General features: G+C 39.7%; 1 protein-coding gene across 1 annotated transcript in view; it reads right to left on the minus strand.

Annotated features, from left to right (window-relative positions):
- Positions 1-24,844, minus strand: part of LOC140492472 (low-density lipoprotein receptor-related protein 2-like) — a 38,849-nt gene extending 14,005 nt beyond the window's left edge. Inside the window, exons 1-7 of the mRNA XM_072591364.1 lie at positions 24,733-24,844; positions 21,119-21,352; positions 16,212-16,415; positions 13,887-13,973; positions 4,332-4,445; positions 2,319-2,489; positions 391-606 (exon numbers count right to left, since the gene is read on the minus strand). Of these exons, the coding sequence (XP_072447465.1) occupies positions 391-606; positions 2,319-2,489; positions 4,332-4,445; positions 13,887-13,973; positions 16,212-16,415; positions 21,119-21,352; positions 24,733-24,844 (1,138 nt within the window). The remainder of the gene's footprint in view (positions 1-390; positions 607-2,318; positions 2,490-4,331; positions 4,446-13,886; positions 13,974-16,211; positions 16,416-21,118; positions 21,353-24,732) is intronic.
- Positions 24,845-26,561: the final 1,717 nt, after the last annotated feature.

The raw sequence follows: 26,561 nt of genomic DNA on the forward strand, positions 1-26,561 counted from the left end.
TGCTTAAAAAAGTGTTTAAGTATCAGTGGCTAACGTACATTTATGCACAACCACTGCAATCACCACTTTTGCTAAAAAGTAGTGGTAGAGGGATGTATGGTTTAGTTTTTAAAACACTTCTGGCATCATTAGAAATGAGGTCTATTCCTCACTTTAATATGGACAGTATTTTCCCCCTGGAGTGTTTGCATTCCTTCTTTAGTATTGAAAGAAATTTAATTAAGCCCCTATACTGTTAAAGTGGAGACCAGTTGGATATGGGATGCAACAGAGAAATAGTTTAGTGCTCATGAACTAGATTTCATTAAAGGTAAAAAAAGTTACAAGAATCAGACTTGAGAAATTAGTGGTATAAACATTTTTTAAAACAGGGAGAAGTTAACATCTTACCACAGTTAAATTCATCGGTTTTATCTGTACAATCTTCACTGCCATCACATATCCAGTCTGAAGGAATACATCTCTGGTGATGATCACACCAGAAGCCACAGGTATCAGATTCTTGGCTGCAACTCATTTCATCAGATCCATCTGGACATTGAGCAATGCCATCACAGCGCAGTGCCCCCTGAATACATCTGGTCCCATCTGAACAATGAAATGCATCTGAAAGGAAAGGATGTGCTAATACACTATGGCTGAAGATAATCCAAAACATTTGTCACAAAAATCAATCAATATTAAAGCAGCAAATTGAAGTAATGTTCACCTTTGAATAGTCTTACATTTTAGATCTGCAAGACTAACTTTCTGCTTTTCTCATTTGAAGGGATTGAGAAATTTTAATCAGTGTTGCAGTGTTGCCAGAATACGAGTGACTGAACAAGTGCCAGTTTCTTTAAGGCCATTAGGAATCTTGTTCTCAAATTCTAAGTTGGGAATATAGTTTCCTCAATTAAGTATTTCCATCATGTGGCCTTTGCTCAATTCTTGCTCCTCAGATGCTGCCTGAACTGCTGTGCTTTTCCAGCACCATTAATCCAGAATCTGGTTTCCAGCATCTACACATTTAAAAAAATCTTCATTGCAACACCTACTCTGCAGAGTTTTTAAAACTAGGGCTCCTTAGACATTCCAAGATCACTAACACAACATAGGTTAGCAACAAGAAACAGAAGTTGCAGATGGCAGTGATCCCACCACCTGGAATTGAAATAGTACTATTCCTTGGAGATTGTTAAAATGTGAACTTTAGCCCTGAGCAGAGGGTAGGGGTTAATTACCCCAAGTGGACTGGTTAGAAAGTAGCAGTTTACCACCTTCAAACTAAAAAGATGGTTAATACATACTGATCTAGCTAGCAAAGTCCACAAATAGAACAATTCAGCCCAGATATATTACTAAATATTCACAAGGAAATCAGGCTCTAAACCTTAGTGACAATTTAAACACTTAGATTTGAGTCCTTTGTTTTATCCCTGCACTTTCGTAATGTTGAGAAGCTGAACCAAGATGAACATCTATGGAAAAAACAGACAGTAGGAATTCCAGTCAGTTTAAAAGAAGGTTTCACTTGCAAATTAGGATCTACCCATTAGAGTCAATCAACCATAGTATAAGCAGAGTGCTATTTCTCCCTTCATTTTGAATGAATTTGTCAGCTTTAACTATGCTCTGTTAGATACTTTTTTCCAATGGTTACATGGAGGCAAAAAACAGCCTCTTGTCAGCACTAACTGCATTAGTATTGAAGAGATGCAAAAAAAAAGCAAACATTGAAGATGGGGAAAACAAGGTGGATTGGAAAACTTAGCAAGTCTGGTTAACTGTTTCTCTTGCCACAAGTGTGGGGCAAGTGATGCAGAACTGAAAAAAGGCAGAGTCGTCATGGGAAGACAGTGGATCAGTAGGGCAGGTCACCAAAGTGATCAGGCTGATTGTTCTGATGCTTTTGATCTCCAAACAAGGGAACAATACCAAAGAGGAGCCAGTGAAAACAAAAAAGGCACAAAATAAAAATGCTGGTGATGGAGAAAGGATAGTCTAGATTAAAGGACAGATTATGGATTTTGACTCCTGACAGTCTAAAAGGCTTAAGTTACAAACAGGTGGTACATTTCTCCAGCCTGCATTTGGCCCTCAACACCCTGGACCTATACACAGAAATAGAAGCAAGCATAAAGCCAGTTATGATAGGACAGTTAGCTTCATGCTTATAACCACACAGTTTGAAAAGTGGTCACTATACAAGTTGGGTCTCCCAACAGAGACAGGGCTGCATTGTATACAGTAGCATTAGACTAGAGAGCAAATACAAACTTTGTTTTATACATTAGCAGGCAGTATTGAGATTAGAAAAATGAAGTGTGATTAGATACCTGGATCATCACACACTTCTGAACAGCCAATCTCATCAGACCCATCAGGACAATCTCTGTCACCATCACATTTGTAATCCATACTGACACATTCAGATCCATCATCACAAAGAAAGAAGGTGCGATCACACTGCAGTGTTGTATCATAGTCCTGCTGAACTTCCCAAGTATCTAGAAAACAAAGCAGAGGTCACATTGTATTTTCTTCCTCTCGTTCTTCTTTCTCCCACCACCCCACCCCCCCCACCTCTTTCCCCCCCCCCCTGTAAGCACTAGTTCCAGCTGGGCAGGAATTGTGCTTGGAGTTAGCTTCCCAAAGTCTAACATCTTAATTGATAATCAGATTGGCCAAGTAGCAGAGCACTGGGATGGTGTCTAAGATTTCCATTCATCACCATGGAGGTGCTGATTGAAGCAGTCATTCTAATCAGATCATGTTTGCTCCAGCCACAGTTGCTAGTTAAACAATTCAGTGAATAAATTAGTCTCCAGTTAGATCAACTCCATTCTAGGCTCTGCACCTACCTGGTCAATATAGAGGATTGTTTCAGTCTAGTAAGACAGGTTCAGCTCTGGTACTATATTGACTGTGCAGAATGCAGTGATCGAAACTAAAAAAGTGGTCAAATCAAAGTGCTCACTAGGTTAATCTAATCAGGACCTTGCTTTTTCAGAAAAATGTTTTGGAGAGAAGGAATAAGAGTTGGCTAATTTAAAATAGGATAACTAGAAAAACATAATTTGAGGATTCAGTAATTCAAATTGCTTGGATTACATGCAAGGCTGTGTAAAATTACCACCAGTGGAATCAATGCAACCTCAACCTAATAGTTCAATGAACAAACTCCATAATGTTCTGACCAATGCATTGGTCAGAGTGCTTTTCTGTAGAAGATAATTCTAGAATTATTGAATCCTATTTAGAGTGAGTGTAGGCCAGTTTACACCAACCCTCCAAGTTGGAACCACCCAGACCCACCCTACATTTAGCATGGCCAGCCAGTGTACATCTTTAGATTGTGGGAGGAAACCCAGAGAATTTGCAAACTCCAAATAATTGCCTTATGGTGGAGTGGAACCCAGGTTCCTGGTGCTGCAAGGTAGCAGTACTAATCATGGAGTCACTGCATGGACCTAATTTGCTTGTCCTAGTACTATTAAGAGAGAACACAGGAGTTTAAGCATTATGCACATGACACTCCTAGCTCATGGACATTCCACAGGAACCAAAAGAAAGGTAGTGTTGAAAACCCATCCTATGATCTTAATTCTGGTCTGACCCATCCATGTGCCTGAAAGTCCTGGTATAGCAATGTTTGTCCACCCCCTGCCATCTGTCAATACCATTAAATTGGAATGTTGGTAAATTTGTGCCCTATAACCCCAGGTCAGTGTTCAATTCTGCAGAGAATGCCCCTACAAAATTTGATGTCCAACATACAGGCCCACACAGCTAAGTTTCATTTGGAGTCAAAGTAGCAAGTGGTCAGCTGAGGATACCAAGTCCAACCTTGGGCTTCAGCACAATGACAGCTGACAGTACAGTACTGAGGAAGCACTGCACTAAGGGGTACTGTTTCAGAACAGTTAAATGAAAGTCCAATATACCTGTTCAAGTTGATGTAAAATAATCCATTATCAGAATTTAAATGGTATTATGCCTGTGCCCTGGCACAGAGGTTAAATCATTACCATTTTCTGGTTTTGGTTGTCACACTATTTTAACAACAAATTTTCACAAGAAACAGTACTGGATGCTATAACATCAAAACTAAAATTCTGGAGAGGTGAGCAAGTCTAACCTTTGTGGATCACAAAAGGAGAGAGAGTGTGGTTTTACTTCTTGAAAGCAAAGTTTTGTGCAGATGCTACCAGAGTTTCTCTGGTATTTTTATGCCTAATGTCTCAAGTGCTACATGGAAACAAGTGTGTATAGCCATGCCACCTTGAGACTGTAGAAGGATAATGCTTGTAAGTGGTCAACTTCATAAAGCAAAGATGTAAATAAGTTACCTGGAGAACAATCCTCACTATCTGGACAAAAGCAGTAAACTCCATTAGTGTGTTGGATACACATATCCCTTTCTGAACAGCCTCCATTAGCAATTGTACAGATAGAATGGTTTCCTGCAAGTTAAAAGCAAGAGTGCATGGTATTAGTTATATCACCACCTACTGATGAAGGGCATCATAATATTGAACTGTGGAAGGAGCAGAAATATTGACAAACTGGCTGTATCAGCTGAAGCAAAAAAGGATTAAATTTCTCATCTAGGTGAAATATTGCCAACATGAGATTGTACAGAAACATTGCTGTAGTTACTGTTTTAGTAAAATTCATACACAACTGGAATTTGAGGTGCAAGATTAGCTTCATGCTCCCAGATGGTGATAAGAACAAGCCAGATTCTGCAGTGAAATCTGCTTTGATGGACCACCTTTTGCAATTTGGTTACTGTAGTCAGTAACTAAGCAAAGTGTTGTCAGTGTACTTGTTTTCACAAAACCAAAAGTCATACATACGCATCTTTTAGCAAAAAAAAACACCAGCAAAACAATTCAACCCTTTCCCTTGCAGTATCTTTCAGGCAGGAAGGAATCTTGAAGTGAAATTCCTTAAAGCAATTGACTGCAAATTCACCAGATGCAGTCTCTCCCTCCTATAATTCTAGGAAGGTATTAACTGACTTCCAAACCCACCTTGGAAGGATGATACAAACCCTCTGCACAAAGGAGCAAACTGCTCTTCTGCTAGAAGTACTGAATTCAACCTACAAACAGCACCTGCCATCTGGTTCTGTAGAAAATTGCTAATGTGAAGCTAAATTTTGTAACTCAGCAGCCTGGGAAGTGGAACCACAAGATTCTTTCCAAGAATGAATAAGAGTCATTTGGAATAGTGAGCTAAAGTCTCCTCCAAATGACTAAAAATTCACATTCCTTTAAAAGTTTAGCCAAAATCCATTCCTTGATACCTATCATTTAAATGAAGGCAAGTGTTTAATGGGAAGATGTACTTCGTGTCAGTGCTCAGACCAGAGGGGTTGAAAGTGGTTTGGGTATTATTGACAAGCCATATGCCAACAGGTAGATGTAAAAAGATTCTCCTGAAATGCTACAAAACAAAGTATAAGGAATGGGATTGAATTACAGATTGGCTTTTGAAAAGCTACTCAAACCAAAAACAGGTAGGTTCAGATGCTTGGTGGGGGGGGGGGATGCGGTTGGAGTCAGAAAAAAAGTGTACAGTACAGAACCTTTGGTCCAACTTGGACATGCCAGATATCCTAACCTCATACTATTTACTACCACTTTGCCTTCTGGCCAGATGCCTTTTAAATGTTGCATTGTACCAGCCTCCACTTCCTCTTGCAGCTCTTCCACATGCACTACTCTGCATGAAAGGTTGTCCCTTAGGTCCCTTTTAAATCTTCCCTCACCTTAAACCCATGCCCTCTAGTTTTGGAGGCTTCCCATCCCAAGGGAAAAAAAGACCATCTTTATCTTATCCATGCCTCAAATTAAGCTTCTTTAAAGAAGTCCTGGGCATCTGACCCTCCAGAGGAAACAGCCCCAGCCTATTCAGCTTCTCCCTGTAGCTCAAATCCTCCAACACTAGCAACATCCTTGTAAATCTTTTCTGAATGTTCAAGTTTCATAGCCAATGTTGTTTGGAAGAATCTTCCTTTCCACATTTCAATAAAGTATACTTCGAACCCCAGCCAAATCTAGACCATTTGATTGAGAGGCTTGATATGTCCAGTGTAAGATCAGTGACTGGTACCTTAATTACAAGATATGTACTCTAAAAATATTGGTTTTAGAGATTGAATGGTTAAAATCCATAAAATGAAACAAGAGGAAACAAATTATATCATGCAGAACCAGCATGACTGGAGGGAAAATGGTTGTAATAGGAATTATTTGGATATGGTAACAGGACAAAAATAGAACCAGATCTAAGAAACTAGAACTTCTAAAGGCAGTTGATGGCAACAAATGCTAAGTGTTACGCCAAAAAGCCTATGAAATTTGAACATTATAGGGATAGAGTGGATTGGCTGGTCAATAGCTAGAATGGTATTTCAAGATGAGGGCTTCACTACTGGAGTATCATTGGAATCAATGAGGGCACACAGTTTTCACACCATCCTGATCACTTGAAAGAAAGAGGGCAACTGCTACCAAGTTTGTAAAATGACAAAGTTGGTGGGAAAGCAGATAATGAGGATTAGTCTGCAGAGTGTTAGTTTAGATAATTTGTTGCCCCTTGCTTAAAAGGTATGGGAAAAGTGAGGTTGTGCTGGCAGGAAGGTAATAGAGTAGTGAGTAGTATTTAAGTGGATTAAGATAGCAAAAAAGCTACAATACAGCGTTTTTCACAAGTTGAAGAGTTATCATACAGATGGTACTTGACACTTGTCATGTACAAGTTGGAGGGGCAAGGACTGATTAGGGATAGTCAGCTGGTTTTGTGAATGGGAAATCATGACTCAGTTTCTGGATGTAACCATGATTGTTGAGGGCAGATGATCAGTAAAATCCTTGATAGGGTTCCAAGTGGTAGACTAATTAGAAAAGTTAAAATCAGGGAGCGCTTGCCAATTGGACAGAAAATTGGAATGATTGTGGGAGACTAGGGTGCTGGCAGGTTGTTTTACAGAATGGAGGCCTGTGACTGGTGAAAGATCTATTTCTTTGTCCCTTATATAAAAGGGTTGAGGAGAACATAGGAGGTATGTTAGTAAGTTTGCAAAAATGACATCAAAATGGTGCCATGGACTGCAAAACAAAAGTTCAGTACAACAGGACTTTGATCAGACTGGCCAAATGGGCTGAGTGCACATGGATTAAGTTAGATTAAAAAAGGTGAGGTGTGGCATTTTGGCAAGACAAGACTTGGTTGGTGGCAAGATCTGGGGAGTGTTGCTGAACATTGAACCTGAACCACAAGATCTTAGTTCTTTGAAAGTTGTCACAGGTAGACTGGGTGGTTAAGATGTGTTTAGCATGCTTGCCCTCATTGCTCAATGGAGTATAGGAGCTGGAATGTCATGTTGATGTTGCCTAGGACTTATGCCTTCCCTGGAGTGGGTCTATGGTTTTGGGTACTGGATTAGTGGTGCTGGAAGAGCACAGCAGTTCAGGCAGCATCCAACGAGCAGCGAAAATAGACATTTCGGGCAAAAGCCCTTCATCAGGAAAAGTTTTGTGTACCCAGTTATAGAATGGATATTTAGAGGGTTCAGAAAATAGTTACCAGCATGCTGTTTGAACTAGAGGTTTGAGGTAGCCAGACAGGCTGAGACTTATTTCCACTTGTGTAGGAGGTCGAGTGGTGACTGTATAGGAGGTCAAAAAGTTCATGAGGGGGACAGTTAAATTGAATAGGAGGTGGTCTTTTCCCTAGTGTGCAGAATTCAAAACTAAGCAGTATTTAAAGTGAACAGAAAGATTTGTTAAGGGGCAACTTTTTCCACAGAAGGTGGAAGATTGTATGTGGATTAAACTGCAAGAAGTGGTAGACAAAAGGCACAAGTGCAACACAAGATATTTGAACAGATACATGAATAGAAATGGTTTGGAGGGAAGTGGGCCAAACATTGGCAAATGGGATGAGTTGAGTTTAGGAAACCTGGCTGGCATGACTAAATTTGACTGAAGGGTTTGTTTCTATGCTATGATTCAGGAATGTGGACACAGCTGCCAACTATTGTTTGTCCCTGGTAGCTCTGAGAAATGGTGGCAAGTGGTTTCCTTCCTGCAGTCCACATACCTGTACTTTAGACAGTGTCCTTAGGAAGAAATTCTAGGATTTTAACCAAGCAACAGCAATTTTTTCCCCCAACTCAGGCTGGTTGGTGGCTTGGAGGTGGTGTTCCTGTTTGTTAGGCTTGTCCTTTAGATGGAAGTGATTATGGGTATGGACTGCATCTTTGCTACCATCTAAAAGCTGCACAACTTTGCTAGTGTACCAGGTAGTGAAGGAATGGATGTGGTCCTAATTAAGCTGCCTGCTTTGTCAGAATGGTGTCACTTGAGCTGCATCCATCCAAGTGGAGAGACTGTATACTCCACCACTCCAGATTTGTGCCTTGTAGGTAGAGGATAGGCACAGAGTTGGGCAGAGTTACTCTAGTATTAATGGCATCTGACCAGTTCTTTTAGCCACTATTTTGCATGAGCCAATTGAATTGTTTAAATGGCAAACCCCAGAATTTGAGGGGTTCAGTGATGGTATCATTGACTGTCAAGGGACATTGTTAGATGATCAACTGAGATGGCATTTGTGGCAATGACCAGGCAGTGTTACTTTCCACTCAGACTGGAAATAAACCAGCATAATCTGGATAGGAACATGGAACATGAACAGAGTCTAGTTGTTCTAAACATTGTACACCCACTTGACTTGGAGGGAAGCCATTCAAGCAGCTGAAGATGGTTGGACAACCCTGAGGAGCTCTTGCAGAGATGCCCTGGAGCAGAGATGACTGACTAACAACCAAAAATCTTCCTGTCTGCAGGCAAGACTCCAGAGAGTTTGCCCTCAATTCCCACTGATTCGGTTTAACAAAAAACTAGTGCTCCTTGATGCCAGACTGTCAAATTTGGCATTTATGTCAAGGGTAAGTCATGCTTCTGGAATTGAACTCTTATCCCTGTTTGAGCCAAGGCTGTAGTGAGGTCAGAAGCTGAGTGGCCCTGCGTGAAACCCAAACTAGGTGCCACTGAGGTGCTGCTTGACAGCACTGTTGATGACACATTCTATTGCTTTAGGAAGAGTAGACAACAGTAATTGACCCATAATCATTATGGAAAGCAAATGGAGTTCCCTCAAAAAGGAATACATGTAAAAGATTTTGCTAAGCCATGCAGTGCACTAGTTAGACTACCTAGGACAGTTAATGTGAACTGTTTATCTCCTTAAGGGAAAGCTACTTGAGGCAGTTAAATGTGGTCTATTGGTGAATCCCAGTTATAGAGATTGAGGGGTTGAGGCTGTGTTTATTCTTTGAAGAGAATAAACTAACTGAAAAATATAAGGTGGGGGTGGAGAAATGGGGTTCAGCCATTAATAAATGTTGAGCAGACTCAATCAGCAAGTGGACTGTTTCTGGTTCCAAACCTTATTAGGGCACAGGTAAATCTCAAATCAAATACTGGATATTTATAGCACAGATGAACTTTTTGAACAGTCTGTCTCTGATAGCCACAAGATGTCAAGTTCAGGCTGGCAGGTAATTCTACCTTGGCGAGGATAATGTCTCTAGGGCCACTTAAGAAATTTCTGTTTGTCTTTTACTCTTTACATCAAATCTAACAAGTTGCCACATGCCATTAAAAGTGACTGGTAACCATTTATTCATTTTGGATAAAGACAATCCCAAACCACTGCATAGAGTAGTAGTGTAATTTACACTGGTGAAACAATATTTTAAAAACTTTAAAAAGTTACCTTCACATTTTCCAGATACTAGGTATGTTCCTTGAGGGCAAGCACATTTGTAGCCTTTAGTGTTCAATGGAGAGAGTAAGCATATATGACTGCACTCTGCTTTCTGACATTGGTGACTACCTGCAAAATCAAATTAGTCAACTTGATCAGTAACATGTTGATTAGAAATAATATCTACTCTTTCCTCTATTTAGAAACCAGGACTTACTCTGCTGTTGGTTGGTTATGGTCAAAATGGAAACTACTGCAGGATCTAGCAAAACTTCCTTTGGCCTTTTTAGATGGTGGGATACATGAACTCTACTTGCTTCAGACCAGTAGAAGCTGTTTTCGAATACTGAGAATCCTTGAGGTTTTCTGATGTCCAAGTTAGAAATGGAGAATCTCCCACTGCCATCCACACTAACTGTTTCAACAGACTTGAAGAGTAGAGTTAGTCATACTTAACATTGCAAAACATTTGCAGTAAAATTCAGAGCCAAAAATTGTTTTGCTCTTTATCTACACTTAAATGATAAGGTCCCAGGGAGTGTTGCTCAACGAGACCTTGGAGTGCAGGTTTATAGCTCCTGAAAGTAGTTGCTGGTAGGTAGGATAGTGAAGGCAGTGTTTGGTAAGCTTTCCTTTATTGGTCAGAATATTGAGTACTGGAGTTGGGAGGTCATGTTGCAGTTGATCAGGATCTTTGTTAGGCCACTGTTGGAATATTGTGCGCAATTCTGATATCCTTCCTATCAGAAGGATGTTGTAAATTCAAGCATGTTGCCAGTGTTGGAAGATTTGAGCTATTAGGGGGGAGGCTGAACAGGCTGGAGCTGTTTTCCCTGGAGGGTCAGAGGCGGAGGGACAACCTTCTACAGGTTTATAAAATCATGAGGGGCATGGATAGGATAAATAGACAGTCTTTTCCCTGGGTCAGTAGAGTCCAGAACTAGAAGGCATAGGGAGAGGGAAAGAGACCGATGGGGCAGCTTTTTCATGCAGGGGGTGGTATGTGTATAGAATAATCTGCCAGAGGAAAGTACAATTGCAACATTTAAGAGGCATCTGGATGGGTATATGAATAGGAAGGGTTTAGAGGAACATGGGCCAGGTGCTGGCAGATGTGACTAGATTGGGATATCTGGTCCACATGGACAACTTGGACTGAAGTAGTGTCTGTTTCCATGCTGTATGTCTGATTCTAGAAGATAAGCAGCCCAAGACTAAATTTGGTGTCAACACTGAACCCAGTGAAAAAATGGAAGATTTTAAATATCTAGAAAGTGGTTTTAAACACAAGAGCCAATTACAAAATATTTAAGTGAGCCACTCATCTATTATGTTGCTGTGAAGGATTAAAACAAATTCAGAAACTTTAAAAACACCTCAAATTCCCCTCATGAATCAGGTGCCCAGTTAGGACCTTCCAGCAGGCTAAGTGCACTTACTTCGTAATCTTCATTGAACCAGTACAGCCTCTCAGTTGGATAATCAAGAGTCAAACCAATTGGTTTGAATGAATCAAGGACCACAAGCACTTTTCTTCCAGATCCATCCATTCCGGCAGTCTCAATGTGAACCTTGGAGTTGATGTCATCTCTTTGGTTTACCCAGAACATGAGACTGAAAGAAAGTTCAAGTTAACCTTTGCTGGATTTGTGATCCCTTGCAACTGAACAGATCCAACTAAAGTTCTTATTTGAAATTTTATCCAATTAAAATGGATATTTAGTTCCTCTGCTAAAGAGCCCATCTCAAATGGGAGAAGATACTCCTCTAACTGGAGGGAGATTTCCATGAGATAGTAGACTTGGAAATGTTTGATTACTCAATTGAGTGGGTTTCACATTGTCCAAGGTCTCATGCTTAAAGAGGCTTTAGGCCCTCTAGTTGTTTGGGAACAATTACTTTCAAAATATTTATTCCTCTGCTCTCATTTTAGTGATTTGCCTACAAAGGCAAGGAAATTAAAAAAGTTTGTAGTTTTCACTGGAGAAGTTAAAACATCCATTTGGCTTGCTCAAAAACAGGAGACTGGAAGTGGCACTCAATGTCCATGCCATGACATGCATTAGATCTTGCATGTGGGAATTTGCTTTTACATGGGATTAAAACTGGTTAGGCTGCTCTTCCAATCTTGGAAAGAGTTTAGCAGTCAAGTAACTTAATTTGTAGTAGTTTCACTTTTGAAAAGTTTCTTTCCCACCCAAGAAAACTAGGGATTATTGTACTCCATGAATTACTCACCATACCCAAGAGTTTATTTCATGTTAGTACATGAGTGGTCATTGTGGCATGGAGGAAACATTTTTCTGGTTATGTTTGAAAAGCAGCATGAACAAGTCTATATTACACACCCAAGACCATATAATTTGAAGCAACTGTTTATTGATGAAATCTTGTGGGCATTTTAAACACCAATTAACCTCGACAATGTCTTTAAATGCAAAGTGTTTAGTGACAGGATACTCCATCTGTGACATCACTGGTTAGGCCAGATTACCCATCCCTAGTTGTCCAAAGGGAAGTTGGTGCAGTTCTGGAGTCAGACATAGGCCAGCCCAGATAGGATGGCAGTTTCCTTCCCCAAAGGGAGTTGTTTAGTGAACAAAAATAGGTTTCTCCCAAATAGAAAACAGTTTAGGATCATTAGGTCCCCAATTCCAGATAATTCCCCAAGGAATTAAAATTCCACCTCCTACCATGGGCATTTGAATTTGGGAGCCTAGAATTTTGCCTGAGTCTCAGGATTAACAGTCCAGTGATAATACCACTAGGCCACTTTGCATTTGTTTGGATCCAAAAACCTCCAGTCAGCTTTGCCATTCAACACAATAGTGCCTGATTATCCAGCTCAGGAAACTTATGGTAGATGGTGGTGATAGAACAGTTTAACTGGAGGCTGCTGTCCACTGGTCTACCAGAGATCAGTGCAGAGTCTTTTGATATAGAGGGAGGGAGGGAGGAAAAGAGGGAGTAAGTGTTTACTACCAAGTCAATACTTCAGTAAAGTCTTAGGATACAGGCTAATTGAACAGATGGGCAACTCAGCAGATTGAAATCGGACTCCAGAATGGAAGGTGATGCACTTTGCAAGTAGTAATGAGACAGGAAAGCAGTGGATAGGTAGCAGATTCAGGAGCTCTGAAGGATCTCAATGTGTTGTCCAGGTTCCTGAAAGGCTGATTATTAGTCTAGGTTAACATGGCCCACAGGACATCTAAAAAAACTGATGCCATAAGCGGAGGTGAACAAAAATCAATTAAGACACAGCTAGAGCATTGTGAAGTTCTGGTCACTGCACTATAGGATGAGATTGTACTAGAGGGAGAGCAGAGGATATTCACTAGCATGATACCTGGGATGTAGCATTTTAAAATGAGGAGGGATTGATAAGTCAACTTTCAAGAACACCAATGGTGGGTGGAAGGGGGGGCAAAAGTGGGTGTGGAAGAGATCAGAATGAGGTGCACAAGATGGAGGATGAGCAAGGATGAATAGATCGAAAGCAATAGTTTAGTTGACGAGTTAAGGAGACAACTTTGAAAATAGTGAAATGATGGAGACAGAAGAGATTAGAGGAATGCTCACTAAATTGATGGGGATTTGGAATCACTAGTATTCTAGTGAGCGAGCGAAACCTCAAATCTTCAGAAATCTGCCTGGATGACTACTTAATCTCAAATATTTAAGGCCTTAGGCAGTGCTGGAATGTGGGACTAGGGTAGATTTAGTAATGATTGGTCAGTGTAGACTCAAAATGGGCCAAAGGGCAATTTTATGATTCCAGTACCCATCCTACTTCCTGCAGTACATTTTGATCATTTTAGCCTCAAGAATGACATTTAACTCAAATATTTTGGTCTCAACCACTAGCAGAGAATCTTCTAGGTGGATCAGGAAATATTTGTACTCCTTTGCTATCAAGGCGGTCTATTGTCGTGTATAGGTTTTGCTGTATATCACCTGTTAAATAGGAGTATACATTTGCTAAACAAGCAAACTAAAAAAAGGTGAGCAGAAGCTTTGTACACCAGCAGCTTCTTACCTTTTTGCTGGCAGAAGGACTAGTTGCTCTGGATTTACGTTCTTCTCTAGGATGAATACAAATCCACTGCCATTAGACATACCAGCACAAATTCTCTTCTCAATGAGGTTGGTCCAGAAAATCAGCCCAGTAAACCAGTCAACAGCCACACTGGTCACTCCTCTGGCATCTAGAGAAGAAAGTCAGCCATTATATAGTTTATAAACAAGTCAAATATTTAATGTGATTCAATTAGGTTGAATGTCTTTGATTAAAGTTTAAGTGTTGCAGGTAGATTGGAAGATCTATCAAGTAGAATTTAAAAGGCAATCTCTGAAGGAAAGAAAATTGTTGTTACACAATTATATTCCATAAAAAGAAATCAAAATTGGTAGAGTTCATAATTATTTCACTGAAATATCTACAGATTAGAAATTTACCATAAGTTGGTCTAGACCTAAGACATACTCAGCTGCTTGACATTCCCCTCAATAAAAAGAGATCAAAAGTTGGTTAGGTATGGTATTACTTGTTCCATCTGAGATGGAAGACCTCCTGGATTAGTATCTCAGACATACTCCTCCTTTTGGAAAGTTCTCAAACCTTGGATGTTGAGAACATGTACTGCCTCCACTTTTTACTGAGAGATGCTGATCCTGAACACAGACTCCCACTTTCCAAATGTAGATTTCTGTAATAAGCTGTTAAAATATCTTTGACAGATTCGGTTTAGAGATATTGAAACTGGCCTTCCCAAATTAGACAGCTTCTATATTATCCTCTTTCCAGAAGGGGAGTTAGGTTACAGTCACTAGTCCTAAAGATTTCAACCCACTTGACTGGCTTCATTCCCTAGGATTAAGTCTAAACTACCATATCTCTATTAGAATGTACTGGCATAAAGCACTCCTGGATATTCTTCAGAAGTTGCACCCTGCCTAACTCAAAAGGCAATCCCAGTTAGTATTAAAAGTTGAAAGACTACTATAATCTTGTTCTTCTGTTGGACACAATCACCCAGCAAGGCATTTACAAATTTGTAAGCTCTACCCAGTTGGCTTCATTTGAAGCAGAGAGGGGCTCCCCCTCATTGGAGCAGTGATGGTTTCCTTTATCAAAAGGAAGGAAATACCCCAATTGCTTTATATCCTAAGTCACACCTGAAACTGGAGAGGAATGTTAAACAGCTAATATTTCCCATCCTTCAAGGGAATCTGGAATTGCAACAAATATGTCATTCCCGCAAGTTCATCCACTTGACCAGTCAAGCTCCTTGAACTGACAGATCGATTTAATGTTTTGAACCTCCCATGCCATATCTCCATCTGCTTGGTCCTAACATTTCCTTGAAATAGATAGGAACTTGCACCTAGCTTTTCACCTACAGGCCTCATCCCCTGATCAAATTGCAAAAGTAGTCTCTTTAGTAGCATGGAGAAGCTGCCCAGTGTGGAGATATTGAACCCATTTCTGATCAGGTTCAAGCTGGATTGATCATAGGTTCTACTTATCAGAGCATATCCCAATGACTCAAGTCTAAAGACTGCCCTCCTACACAAACTTGTTCACCAACCTATTTTCTATTTGTATACTCAGTTACACATGACATTGGAAGTAAGCCCAAGACTGATCCTCTAGTCTGTTAGAGAACTTAATTGCTGTTGTAAGACTTAAACTCATGTCCTTCATACAGACATGTACCACCATGGACTGTTCACCATCCCCTTAAGAATGCCCTACAGATATCCCTGACCCTGGTAACAGGAGGGAATGTCATCCATTTAGTGGCCACAGAATTGCCAGTTCCCCTTACAGTCAAGTCATTTAATCATTGCGCTGTACTGTACAGCACAACTACTGCCATAAGCTGGTCTTTTGCTCAAAAGATAATTACCCCCATCCAAAAGTAAGTGTTTGGAGGGGAGTGAATGGCCATAGGTGACATACTACGTGCACACCCACTAGTCTTGTAGTCACAAAAAAACTGCCTGGGGAGGTCTTGCTTGTGTGACCAGCTTCTAAGGGCCTTATTTGTAACATCCACAGCATTTAATTATTTGGCAAGCTTTAGTTCCATGTACACCCAAAATAAAGAGGAAGAGGAATTTAGCAGCTGTATTTGCATATTCAGGTAGAGAGCGTTCCAAGTTAGAAATTAGTTTTGTGAATTGAGACATATCACCAGGTCATGTGACAGTCAATTTAAGCTTCGTAAGTGATCTGTTCATATGACAAGAAAAATCCAGTTTTGCATCACTTAATTCCATGCTTTACATTTCAAAATGTAAGAAATTTTAACAAGATACAAAGGTCTCCAATAGTTTTAAAATTGGTGTAATAATTCCACTGGATGGAGACAAAGTCCTATGGAGCATAGGAGTACTTTCAAGCATGCACACTTCTTTTAAGTATTAAAAGTTACAATTACCTTTGTAAATTGGGATGCTTGAGTTTTCAGCTAACGACCAAAATATATTCCCTTCCACGTCAACCCAGTAAAAAGTATCCTTTGCTTGATTGTAAGCAATAGCCACAACTTCTTTATCAACTGCCATGGAGGTGAATTTCCTGCTGTTTAAATCCAGTATCCCTAGCCTTTGCTGTCCAGCAGTCAGCAAAAAGGCAGTGCCTTCTGCAAAAGCAAAAAACACAAGAGTTTGGTATCAAAGTCCTATTTGGGATGGATATCTGTTAGTTGCAGAGCCATCTGCAAGTATAAGTGGCCCTTCCACAAAAAGGATAAGTCGAATTGACTAGTTGCACGACTTGTGCATAGTGTAACATTGCACAAGTATGCATTTTAAGCAGAAAATGCACAACTAAGTGAGGGACTGTTGATACTTGGACATTAAGTCAGTGACATGCTTCACTGCAACTAATTCAGTCCAACACAATTTAGTAAAAATATTACTAAGTGCAACTATTTAAAAGGAGTTAATATTTTTAAATCTTCAATTGATTAAATGAAATTAAAAGTTCAGAACTTTATTACAAGTGGCAGTTAGGAATGAGGATTTCAGGTACCCAGAGGCTGCTTGTTCTTTCCACCACCACACCACCCCCCCCCACAATTCAAGACAAGTTCTTTAGCTCTTAGGTCCTACAATACTCCTTTGTTTACATCTAAACAAAGTAGATAAATTATAGCTCTAGTGCAGTGTCCAAGTTTTTACACTGGTGCTGGTCTTACTAAGGGTCTTTACATTGTGTTAATCAAAGATCACATGACATTAGTGTTTAGTATGCCAGTGGCTGAGCAACTCCCAAAGCAAGTTACATGCATGTGGGGTGCCAAATACTGTAGATGCAGCACAAACCCTAAACTAGGATTGATGAATACACTTGGCACTGAACTGCTAGAGAGAGATCAGAGGACTTCATTCCAGGCATTCCATTTCAGCATATGGAGAGCCAGCTACAGTTGCAGATATACTGGACAGTCAACATTTTACATGTAGAGAACTCTAGCAGATAAACAGAATTTAAGCGGTAGGAGGTTCTTAACATACCACTAGGATTTCATTCTGAGATCCAGATGAAAACAAAAAAAACGCAGAAGTTTCATTTGAGATAAGAACCATTGTGCAGGAGACAAATTTGGAAGCTACCAAAAAAGGGAGAGAGTCAGAGGGGGATGTAGAACACAAATGAGGGCAGAGCAGAAGGAACAAGGTGTAAAATCTGTCTAATGTCTCACTCGCAAAGTCAAAAAACACAGATCAAATGCCTATAAAGCAGCAATTGGTTCAAGTGGGAACAGAGACCATGTTTACAAAGCAAATAATCAATAACTGTTCTCAAATGTTGAGGAGATTTCTAGAATCCAACATTATCAACATCTGGGGGTTACAACTGACTAGAAACTAAACTGGATCAGCATGTATATGTTGCAGTTAAGAAAAAGGTCAGACTGGAATTCTGACCAAGTAACCTCACCTCCTGACTTCTCAAAGCCATCATGTACAAGGTATAGTTAGAAGTAGTGAGATGGTTATACGCCATGTGTAATTAGATTAACTCCAAATAGTCAAGCAGCTGGACCCCATCCAGCTGCAAGTAGTCTGTTTAATTGACACCTACATTTATTTCCTCCATTCAGAAGCAGTGCAATGTTACAAGATACACTGCAGTAACTCACCAAGTCTCCAGCACCAGCTTCTAAATTGTGATCTCCTGAAGCCCAGGGAAAGTAGGAAAAAAATTGAATCATATTCTGCAAGATCCCTCCAGGTTTTGTAATCTGGATTTGAAACTGTTCCTTACAGTCAATCAAATCCTAGAATGCCCACCAACAGTGCTGTGTATACTACACTGCATGGACTGCAGCACAAGAAAGGCTTTCATTGAAGAGCAATTCAGGATGGGCAATAAGTTTTGCCTTAGTCAACATGGTCTATCCTGTTGATGAAACCAAATCTCATCTTAAATGATTACTTTAAGTTTGAGCTGCAGGTACAGAATTCTATTGATTTCAGATTCATGGAGCAATTTTGCATAATTGAAGCTGGACAATGAAAGTTATTGTTTTAGTTTTTAGATAAAGTTTAGCTTTTGTTCTTGCAGAAGTTGCTCAAGGAAAATCTGAGCACTACTTGTTGACAATGGAAGGATAATGTTAGGAAGTGTTTTACATCAGGAGGAAAGTACTACACAATAAATTTGTAGAAACCAGGTCTGGCAGCATCTAAAGAGAAAGGAGAGTTAATATTTAAAGTCCAATGACCCTCCTTCAGAAGGCAAAGTGTTAAATCTTTTTTCTTTACATACTGCCAGACCAACATTCCTCTGGCAATTGCTTGCCTCAGATGTTCAGCACCTGTAGTTGTGTTTTGTCGTGGCAAAATTGTCAGAAGTATCTAAATTAGTTCAGAGAAGCAGATTGGTCAGAATGTTTCTTACCAGAACAGTTTTTGCCACCAGCCTGTAAAATCATGCCTGCTGGGCAAACACAATGTGCACCCCAAATAGTTTCTTCACACAAGATGCTGCAGCCTCCATTATTGTCCCAACACCCCTTACCTAGGAAGGGGAAATTTCAGACATTTTATTATTATGCAAAAAATTGCAAGTGCCGAACGCTTGCATCAAACCTACAATAAATCAAACTGGCTACTTTTCCAGAATCACAAGTGTTATGGTTTTAAAATTTAATCTAAAAAGTTAAGTGAACACCTGGTGATGCACCTCCAACATTTGAGAGGCTTCAGTAGAATAGATCCATTTATATAATGGAGACACTGGATCAGCAGCTTTATCCACTGCATAAAGATTGTTAACCGAATGTCATACTGAAAGTCTCAAGCAGTTACATTCACACCACATTAATTTGAATAAAGATGGTTAAAACAGGCATAAAGTCTAGAAGAGTTGTGTATTCCACTTCATATGTAAGTGGAAGTTTGCAAGATTAATGGAAAGACAGGTTCTAAAAATTAAAGTTACTACAAAAGGTGTCAGTTCAGTCCTTACTGCAAGATTCTGGTTCATCAATCCCATCACATCATATTCTCAAGCATTTGAGAGTACATTCAAAATTCTGAACAGGTTTCATTATGTACAGCTTCTACAAAGGACAAACTTAGTCTAAAATCTGGGTTTTAGACATCCACTGTATTCTGTATTGATGGTTCGATTCCCTACCGTGTAGAAACTGACCATCAGCCCAACAGATCCACACTGACCCTCCAAAGAGGGACCCACCTCCCTCTGACTAGTGCACCTAACACTGGGCAATTTAGCACAGCCAATTCACCTGAACTGCACATCTTTGGACTGTGGGAGAAAACTTGAGCACCCAGAAGAAACCCATGCAGACACTGGAAGAACTGCCAAATGCCACACAGACAGTTGCCCAGGGCTAGAATCAAACCTGGGACCCTGGTGCTGTGAGGCACCATGTCACTCCAAATCTAAAAATGTGGGAAAGTGGGAACACTTTAGTGAAATAATGCTGTACAAGACATACTAGGCAATCAGAAAAAAGGATTTGTATATCCTGACATTGTAAGCATGCTGTTAGACAAGATTTTTAGTACCCAATGCACTCAACTGGTATATGTACCATGAGTGCACTCAGTACTGTGGGCATGCTTCAGTGCATTTTCTGCTTGTCTAGAATTCAAGCCTGAACTAGTAATACACTTAAAATGGTAAACTTGTCTCAGACCAGAAAAATACAGCACAGTACAGGCCCTTCAGCCCTCTGTTGCACCGACCGAAGCCTACCTAACCTACACTAGCCCAATAACCTCCATATGCTTATCCAATGCCTGCTTGAATGACCATAAAGAGGGAGAGTCCACCACTGATACTGGCAGGGCATTCCATGAACTCATGTATTCACTAAGTCTACACATTCCAACTTCAGCTTTTTCTATCCATTAACAACCAACATAGTTGGAACAAAGGATTATAAACATTTACAGCAACAATTTGTTTACTTGGGGTAGCAGAGGAAATAATTCTGCTCATGGATTGGTCAGTACTGGCTTCCTGATTTTCAGTGGTGAAATTATGTAAATGTATGGTGCACAATTCTGCATTATTTCCCACTACAAATCCTAGCATGAATAAAACAGCACTGGTCTATGCCAACTGATGAGTGCAATTCTGGAATGAAGTGTTGATTTTTTGACATCATTTTAAAAGAGGTCACAACTCTTCCAAAAAAAAAAAAAAAACAGTAATCAGGAACAGAAATGCCAGATGCCTTTCCATTCCACAAACCAGGAGTGGGTCATACTTTAAACTAGAAGGTCTCAATCAAAAGCAATAGTACAGGAAAAAGTGAGGACTGCAGATGCTGGAGTACCAGAGTTGAAAAATGGTGGCACTGGAAACACAGCAGGCCAGGCAGCATCTGAGGAGCAGGAGATTCAATGTTTCGGGCATAAGCCCTTCCTGAAGAAGGGATTATGCCTGAAACATCAAATCTCCTGCTCCTCGGATGCTGCCTGGCCTGCTGTGTTTTTCCAACACCATTTTTCAAAAAAAATAGTATGTCCAAGCAAAGTTAGTGGATTGCAAAATCTGCACTGCTCTTAGTCTTTTTCCACTATCACTATAGATTAGGATATTTAATTAGTTTTAAAAAGCATGACATTTTAATCTTGTAATCTTGAGTCCAAACCCAATGTTAAACATTGTGTTCCCAAGACCTTTTTCCCCTAAAATTGATGAAATATTTATTTGGGAAAATAGAGAATTCTTTCCCAGAGTGTGTATCAGGGATATCAAGTTAATTTTAGTTTCGTTTCTGCCATAAACAATATCCTTAAATCCTGAAGTGGTTGATTTAATGATCTAGACCCACACCAGCTACAGCATTGGACTCACCACAGGATTCCTCATCAGAGTTGTCCCCACATTCATCAACACCATTGCACTTGGCATTCTTAATAATGCACTGTTGGTTCCTGCATTGCCATTGCATTTCAGGACAAGTTTTGTTTAGACAGTTAATTTCATCAGAACCATCGGTGCAGTCTGCTTTCCCATCACACACTTTCCTCTTGTCAATGCAGATAAGACCATAACACAGAATTTTCTCTCTACCACATTTTGCATGCCCTAGGATAGATGAAAGTTTCACAGGTTAGTTTTCAATAGTAGAGTTCATTAGAAAGCTGAATAGCACATCCATTTGTTCCAGTTTATATAATTCATTTAAAACAAGATTTTAGTTTTTAAAAAAGTGTGAAGAATTTTCTACTTAAAGATGGATTACTTTGACTTCATGTTATCATACTGCAGTACAATTTGAGCTATGTCACAGTCCACCCCAGACTGCTCAATACACTACATCTTTCATGATTATGCTTCATTGCATGTAATATTAACAAAGTGATGACTGAAACAGTTAGAAATAGGAAATAATCCAATGTCACATAGGCTTGCTGCTATTGGGCCATTCAATTCTTAATGCTGCACTGGTTCATTTGAACTTTGCCAGGCCAGCACATTTGATAATCCCACAGTTGACAAAAGTGGAAGCTCTACTCCCATGAGTTAGATTTGCCATTTATTTTATTTTGTTTAATTAGTTCACATGCTCTTGATAATCAACTAAATCCCTAACCTCAATTGCTTTGCACATTCTGCAAGTTTACATTGCTTGCTCACATGCAACAAATTAAAATGTTTATGGGACTAAGCAACTAATGCATCTTCCCTACTTCAAAGACAATGCAGGTCGGCATTCAGACAAGCCCTTCTGAATGCCAGAATGCACTCCCTCAGTCGTCATTAAGAAAACAAGATTTCTGCAAGTCTAAAAAGATATGCAAGTGAATAGTAGTATTGCTTGAATACTAGTTGAAAGATCTGGGCTGATGATCAAGGCTCAATTTGAAAGCATACTACAAGTTTAGAGATAAGTCCCATCTATAAACATGTATTGCTAACTTTTATGCAGAGTGTAATTACAGGAATGTGGCAGAAAACCTCAAGGAATGATACCAGCCTCACTGTATGGCATTTGACAGGTCACTCTAAACCCCCAGCAGCAAGTGACTTAAATTACCTCAATGAAATCAACAAGCCAGTTAATATAGGTAGGCTTTGCGAGCAACATGAGCCTGCAAATTAACTCATCCTACATTACAGCTGCCTTCATTTCCTCAATTTTATATTTGGGTCAATTGGCTTCCTTCTGTACTTCTGGCTATTATTGCTCACTATTTTGCCAATCACATCCTTCCTCTTGAAGTGATCCCAAAACGATTTTCTCAATCTCATTTCAGCTTCAAAGGAGCTATGAGTGTAATGCTGGACTTCCTTTTGACCAAGGGATCCTAGTTCAAGCCCTATCAGGCTCAGATTAGTCATACCAAATTGATTGGCCTACCCCCCCCCCCCCCATTAAGTCATGGGTGGGGGAAACACCAACCCAGCTCATCTCCCTCGTGCTATTCTTAGGGAAGAAGAATCCATCTTACCACATTGTTCGTCAACACCACCAGGGCAGTCAATATCTCCATCACACAGCCAAGACACTGGGGCACAGCCGTCTCCACAGGGTATTTGCTGGAATACCAGACACCGCTCACCACCTATAGGACAGGCCGAGAGTCAACAGACTACAAGTTTGCGTACACACAGCAAAGCATCATTCAACACCACGACTTCTGAAATCTTATTTCAGAGCACGAGAGACAGTTGAACATTAAGTTACATTAAAAACACCCAGTTTTAAGAAAAAAAATCTTCATTGTCAAACACGGAGGTCAACTACCTTCAACATCTAAGAATTGACAATCTCATTAGCTCAGCTTAACTTTAGCAACTTACCCACAATATTAACATCTCTGTCAGCAAGAACCAAGCAATTCGTATATATCCCTAGGAGCAACCATTTGAACATAATCCATCCCATTTTTGTTTTGGTTGTACCAGTTTCCTTGGTCGATCCGAACCAGCATCCAACTGAATGAATAAAAAAAAGTCTGTAGCCGGAAGTCCTGTAGCGCCTTTCATATAGTCTCACTCATTAGCCCCGACTTCAATGGAAACCCTCCATTCGCCACAATTGTAAACCACGTCGGAGATCAATAATCACCAATTAGTTACTCCCATTCGTCTTTGTGGGTTGGAAGGATCAATGACATTTGGAAGCCACTTGCCTTCCGATAACAATATATCAAAGGTGTATTTCACTTAAAGTTCAATTAGTTCAGAAGGACATTTAATAATCAGGTAAAGGGAGTTGAATCACCCATTCGTATCGCGGTGATTTGGTTACATCAAAGAATGTACAATTGTATAAGAATGTATACAAGATTGAGAACGAAATTGCGTTATATGAGATGAAACCTTGAGTAGTTTCATCTTTTTTCTTTAGAAATTTTACTCAATATAAGTCATTTTTCGCCTCAGGCGTATCGCAGCATACTTTCCTTATTCATAATTATGTTTAACAAATTGATTTCTTCATTCGGTCTCCCCAGAATTTCTTCATTTACTGTATTTTCTGTCCCTTGATTCTTTCTATTCTTCTCCAAATTAACATTTCAAAGATACTTTCTCGATGATCCAATTCACATGACCATGCAAAACAATATTCCAAATTGAATTCTCTATAGATGATGTCTTGAATTGGCTATTTAGCCTTCTGCTTGGTAACTTACCAAATACAATTGTTCTTTGGATCCTCCTGTGGTGCAGTGGTAGAATTTCCTCTCCCGTTAACTGAGAGTTCTTGGTTCAATTCCTATCTATCCCTGAACAGGTTAGTTTGGAAAAATCAGTACAACTTTCCCTACCACCAACATTATTCTTATTTAGTTGTTCAATCTTCCTCATGCAGGTAATATGCTTCCTGAATTCATGCACTGTTCTGGATTGCTTCTTTTAATGATGATGCAAATATGTTTTAGAGATTTGAGATGTACATAACAAAATTACTAATTGATAATGTGATGTTCAATGGCATCCCCATTGTTGAATCCCCTGCTATAAAATCCTGGGGATTACCATTAATCAGAATCTGAGCTGAACTAGCTAAGAATTTTGATGCACGTCCTGACCAACATTCCCTCTAAGCTACGTGGCAATGCAGCCACTCCAATGTTCCATGCATGGCACACTGATCACAGCATTGACTTCTAATTCAGGATGTCACTCTGCTGCATGTAGGCCTCCAAAACCTGCACAGTGTGTTGGAAAATTAGAGGAAATGCTGATTCTGACTCCCCAGTGTTTGTCCACCATCTATACAGTGTGAGTCAGGAGTGTCATGGAATACTCCCCATTTGCCTGGATTGGTACAGCTCCAACAATGCCTGAGAATCTTGGCATCATTTAGGACAAAACAGCTCACTTGACTGGCATTTGTTCCCTTTACTATGGTAGCACTGTGAACCATCTGTAAGATGAACTGCAGTAATTCACCGTGTCTCCTCTGGTAGCACCTTCCAAAAACCTCTATCTAAGATATCTGGTTACAGTTCCACCTGAAAGTTCCGTTCTCTTGGTGAACTCCACTTGTGTCGGCTTAGGATTAACTTTCTGGTCTTGGTGGTCATGAGGAGTGCTAGCGAAGATGAGCTGTGTTAATTTCTTCATGATACTGGCTTGGCAACAGGAACTTGGGTTTGGCTGGGATTTGCTTTCCTGTAGTGAGAGAGCAGTCTATGGTCTGGTGGAACTATGTTGACTTAACTTTTAGCTTTGTCTTGCCTGGTAACTCCTATTGTGCCATTTGATTAAGAAAAATCTGTGGTCACTGACATATCTTGACTCCCAGTCATATATTGTCATATTCACATTTAAACCTATCCATTACTCTATATCTCTGGAACATCCTGCAGTTCTCTGTCCTTTGTGAATTATTCATGCTTTGTATTCTGATCCCTTGTTCATCCCTCATTTCCTTTGATCTGCCATTTACAGTCATGCTTTCAGTTGTCGCACACTCTGTATTTCTGAAATTCCTTATTATTTTCACTTAAAGGCATCTTTGCTTTTCCAATTCTCTCTGTTTTAAGCTATGTTTAAAATCCACCTGACAAAGGTTTTAGTCATCTTTGGTACCATGTTATATTGTTGGCCCATTAAGGGGCTAGAGAAATGATCTGCTGTTGACACCAAACATTTATTCACCATGGACGTTAACCAATATTGCAGAACCATGAAGCTTACAGCAATGAACTCATCAAATTGTGCCAGCTACTGTATTTGGAAGAGCAATTGGAAACTAATCCCACTGCTTTCATTTTGCTATATTAATTAGAAGTAGGCCATTCAGTTCCTCGAACCTACTCCTGATAACCTTTTATCATCTTGTTGAGCAGAAGTATTAGTCTGATAAGCCTTCTCTGAACTACCCCCATCTATGCATTTATATCCTTCCTTAAATTAAGTGATCATTACTGTGCACAACACTCTCGATATGACATCACCTGTGCCCTGTATAACCAAAGTATGTCTTCTCTACTTTTCTATTCAATTTTCCTCATGTTATATGATAACATTCTATTACCTCCTAATTACTTATTGTGCCTACAGACTAATCTTTTACAATCCTTGCATGAGATCACCCAGACCCCTCTGTATTTTAGAACTTTATAACTACTCATTATTTTGATAATATGCTTTTTTAAATTCCTCCTGTCAAAGATGACAATTTCACATTTTCCCTTACTATACTCACTATATTTGACCACTCACTTAACCTATCATTTTTTTTTGTAGCTTCCTTATATCCCCTTCACAACTTACTTTACTACCTATCTTTGTGCTGTCAGCAAATTTGGCAACTGTAACCTCCATCTAAGGCATTCGTACAAATTGTAAACAGTTGCGGCCCCAGCACCAATCGTTGTGACATACTCCTCGGTATGACACACCAACTTGAAAAAGAACATTTATACCTACTCTCTGCTTCCTGTTAAACAATCTTCTATCCGTGCCAATATACAACCCCTACACCCTGAAGTTTTATTTTTCCAATAATCTTTGATGTGGCACCTTCCTAAGTTCATGATACATCCATTGGATCCCCTTTATCTATATCAAATGTTACCACCTCAAAGAATTTAATCTATTAACTCTATCAAGATCCACATAATTTTAAAATAACAAATATATTTTGCCTGAGCCTCCTCTATTTCAACTGAAATAATCAGAAGTCAAACAACACCCAGGTTGTAGTCCAACAGATTTATTTGAAATTACAAGCTTTCGGAGCGTTGTTCCTTTGTCAGGTGAAGGACTACACCATATCCCAACTGAAATAGTTATGCCATTTGAGTTTAGTTTTGTATATGTGGAGGTACTGTGT

Source organism: Chiloscyllium punctatum, chromosome 2, assembly GCF_047496795.1.
Source record: "Chiloscyllium punctatum isolate Juve2018m chromosome 2, sChiPun1.3, whole genome shotgun sequence".
Classification (NCBI taxonomy): Eukaryota; Metazoa; Chordata; class Chondrichthyes; order Orectolobiformes; family Hemiscylliidae; genus Chiloscyllium; species Chiloscyllium punctatum.